Source organism: Nicotiana sylvestris, chromosome 1 (genome assembly GCF_000393655.2).
Source record: "Nicotiana sylvestris chromosome 1, ASM39365v2, whole genome shotgun sequence".
Lineage (NCBI taxonomy): Eukaryota > Viridiplantae > Streptophyta > Magnoliopsida > Solanales > Solanaceae > Nicotiana > Nicotiana sylvestris.
The window spans coordinates 95,574,687-95,577,794 of NC_091057.1; the positions used below are offsets into that span (position 1 = coordinate 95,574,687).

The 3,108-nt window shown below is 32.3% G+C and overlaps 1 protein-coding gene across 1 annotated transcript; it reads right to left on the reverse strand.

The window, feature by feature from the left end:
- Positions 1–1,146: 1,146 nt before the first annotated feature.
- Positions 1,147–2,854, reverse strand: LOC104234433 (uncharacterized). The gene is made up of 2 exons (XM_009787995.2): positions 2,716–2,854; positions 1,147–1,747 (listed from the first exon to the last, which is right to left on the reverse strand). Exons 1-2 carry the CDS (start codon positions 2,791–2,793, stop codon positions 1,427–1,429), a joined length of 399 nt encoding a protein of 132 aa, XP_009786297.1. The 5' UTR covers positions 2,794–2,854; the 3' UTR covers positions 1,147–1,426.
- Between the last annotated feature and the right edge of the window lie 254 nt (positions 2,855–3,108).

The window sequence follows — 3,108 nt, forward strand, 5'->3', positions numbered from 1 at the left end:
TATTGAAAATTAACATAATCTAAAAATACCATATAGGTCATGCTAAAATAATTAAGTACAGGTAATAAGTAGTTTTAATTACATAACTAAGCACTAAAGAAAAAGATAAACTAAGTCATGCATTTTCATAATAAACTAATGTAAAACTAAAAAATAAATGTCCAACACTATCGTCATTCCTAGTGTCGAATTGAATTTTTTTTGTTAGCATTAGTATTAATATGAACTTTGTTTGAGTTGCTACATTTATACGCTATAAAATTTATTTACCATTCAAGAATGTTAAGTTCAAATTTGAAATTATACGTTAAAAAATAAAATTGTGAAAAAGTTTAAAAAATATTTATAAATTATATAATAATAAATATGTATATGTATACAATATTTTAAAAATTATATAAATGTACTATCGAGTTGGTTTAGTTTCGATTTGACTTTTTTAGTTAAAATCAAAACCAAACCAAATCAATTATGATCGAATTTTTTCTCAATATCAAACCAAACCACATTCGATTTTTTTTTTTTCGATTTGACTCAAATACCACTCGATATAACTTTGGGGAATTTAGTACACAGTTATCGTACAAGATATTTTGAGAGAAAAACTCACACTTTTATAAAGACATTTTGCGGCTATGAAAAAGCCTTTTGCGAAATAATCAAGGTAAGCTTTTTGGGTAAATTCAATGTGGTATTGTGTTAGATTCCACTCATTAATGGTTGAAGTTAACCCCTTAATGGAGTAAATAGTTAGGAATTCATTGAGAAAAGCTGGAGTTTGTGGTTCAAATCACATTTGATATTTATGATATTTAATAATGAAATATATCTCAATTATGAAGCATATTATCAGTATTTTAGAAGCACTGTGACCAAATTAAAAACTAAAACTTAGATTGACCTTTATTGCTCATTCATGCAACTTTGCTTAAGTCTACCCGTTCCCAGCCTATGAAGAGCAGAAGAATATAATGTACGTAAAAAAGAAAAGATCCTCACACCAACTGCCACTAATTCCATCTATCATATCATGGCTTAATTACTTAATATATCGGCGCCACCTAGAGTTATGATTTTAGACATATATCACATTGAGAACCTCCTTCCTATATATTATTTGTTGGAATAGATATAACACATATATGGTCATTTGAAAATGTAGTATATAGGTAAGAACTTGACATACAAAAGCAACTCAAGAATAAAAATCTAACTACCAAGAATTAACAAGGATTAAAGGGCAGCTCTAACAAGAGTTACAAAAGGATATATCAAACCAACCCTACAAGAGCAACATTGGAGAACATCAAAAGTTGCTCCACTTATTCTTCTATAACATAAACAATTGCCCAATGAAGACTCGATTTTGCCACCAATTTGAATCGCTAATAGCAACCAAGCTTGAGCAAACTAGTGTAGAAATTGTCTACAGCAGATTGTTAGTTGGAGGTCCTCCGGACCGATTATCCGCCATGTAGCCAGTTGGTCCTGTTCCAGCAGCATTGACTTGGCCTGCAGGATGGTTGGCATGATCAAGGCCATAGGAGTCTCCAGTACTGGAATTGTCAATGCTGGTCAAGTTGGCAGCTGCATAAGGGTCTGAGGCTCCTGGTTCATGCTTTGGCTCATGTTGTGCAATCTTCTCTGCAGCTTTGTTGACATGCAGATCCATTGCTGCTTCTGCCTCTCTTGCCAATCTTACCTCATGTGCTACTTCCACTCTTGTCTTTGCCACTTCCTTCTCAGCCTATAACATTTGAAAACAGGTTTATTATATATAGTAACATTTTAAGAATTTTTACACTATTACTACAATTTAAGTAGTACGATACTTGTTATAACAGGTAACATATCTAACATTATTTCAGGTCACCTATCAATATTAATTATAGTTACAAGGGTGTATCTAGGTCTTAGGATATGAGTTTACATCAACCCATGCTACTGTCCCTAAACCATGTATAATAATGTTATATTTCTTTAAAATTACTTAAATATATGTGCGTGCACCCATGCTCAAAGACTCATGTGGTGCAATATTTATGTGGTGCACCTCTACAAGTGAACTTAGCGGTTCAAAACCCACTCCGAGTGGTCTTGTTTTCGTAATGTAGTACATATATATACGTGAAAATAAGTAAAATTTCAAAAAGTATAATTTTGAACCTATAATTTCGAAAGTGTAGTGGGCTCAGGGTAAGAGACTAAAATTAAACCCATTAAATGTGAATTCTAGATCCACCTCTTTATACAATAGCGCATTCATCATCTTGAAATCCTGGATCCGCCTTTGATTGTAAAAGATTATTTGTCACTACTATTTAAGAGTTCGTTTGGTACGAGGGATACGGGATAATTATCCCTGAGATTAAATTTGAGATGAGTTTATTACACGTTTGGTTTGGATAAAATCGGTATAACTAATCTGGAAATGAGTTATCCCGGGATTGTATCTTTTTATCCTTATGAGAGGGTGGGATAACAAACCCGATATAATTAATTCCGGCATAATTACTCCTGGATTAACTTGTTTCCCAACCAAACGATTCCTAAATGATTTGATTGTTTAAATAACTTTTACGTGTCATAAAATAGGAAAAAATTTTCTGATGCCTTTAAATATTCAGTCTTTAACAGAGATTAAAGCATTCTGTATATATATATATATATATATATATATATATATATATATATATATATCTATGTAATTCTTACTTTTTCCTCCTCCTTGGCTTCTGCTTTGGCCTTGCGCATGGCGCTCATATCATTGAACTTTTCCTTGATTGCCTGCATTTTTTGCTTCCAAACTGCGCCACAAAGAACTCAGATAGATAATATTTGAAGAGATTTTGATTTTAGACTAAAAACCTTTATTTGTGAGCTACTATTTATAGGTTTAATTGTAACTATAATTAGCTAGCTGGCAATGGTTACAAACCATTCTTCCTATTCCGTTAGAAGAGATCTTGTTTTTCTCAATACAATGGTGAGAAAGCACAACACATGTCAATGCCCAAGACTCTTTATATATCTATGTTTGTGCGATTTTGCTTCTACTTGAACGGGTCTTGTCTTAAACCAGTGGTAGTGCACCTTTTTTCCTCTTTA

Excerpts from the sequence above, each read along its gene's own strand:
- LOC104234433 (XM_009787995.2), bottom strand. The coding sequence starts at position 2,793 with ATGCAGGCAATCAAGGAAAAGTTCAATGATATGAGCGCCATGCGCAAG. Across the intron at positions 1,748-2,715 it reads AAGCCAAGGAGGAGGAAAAA|GCTGAGAAGGAAGTGGCAAA; the intron begins GTAAGAATTACA and ends CAAATGTTATAG.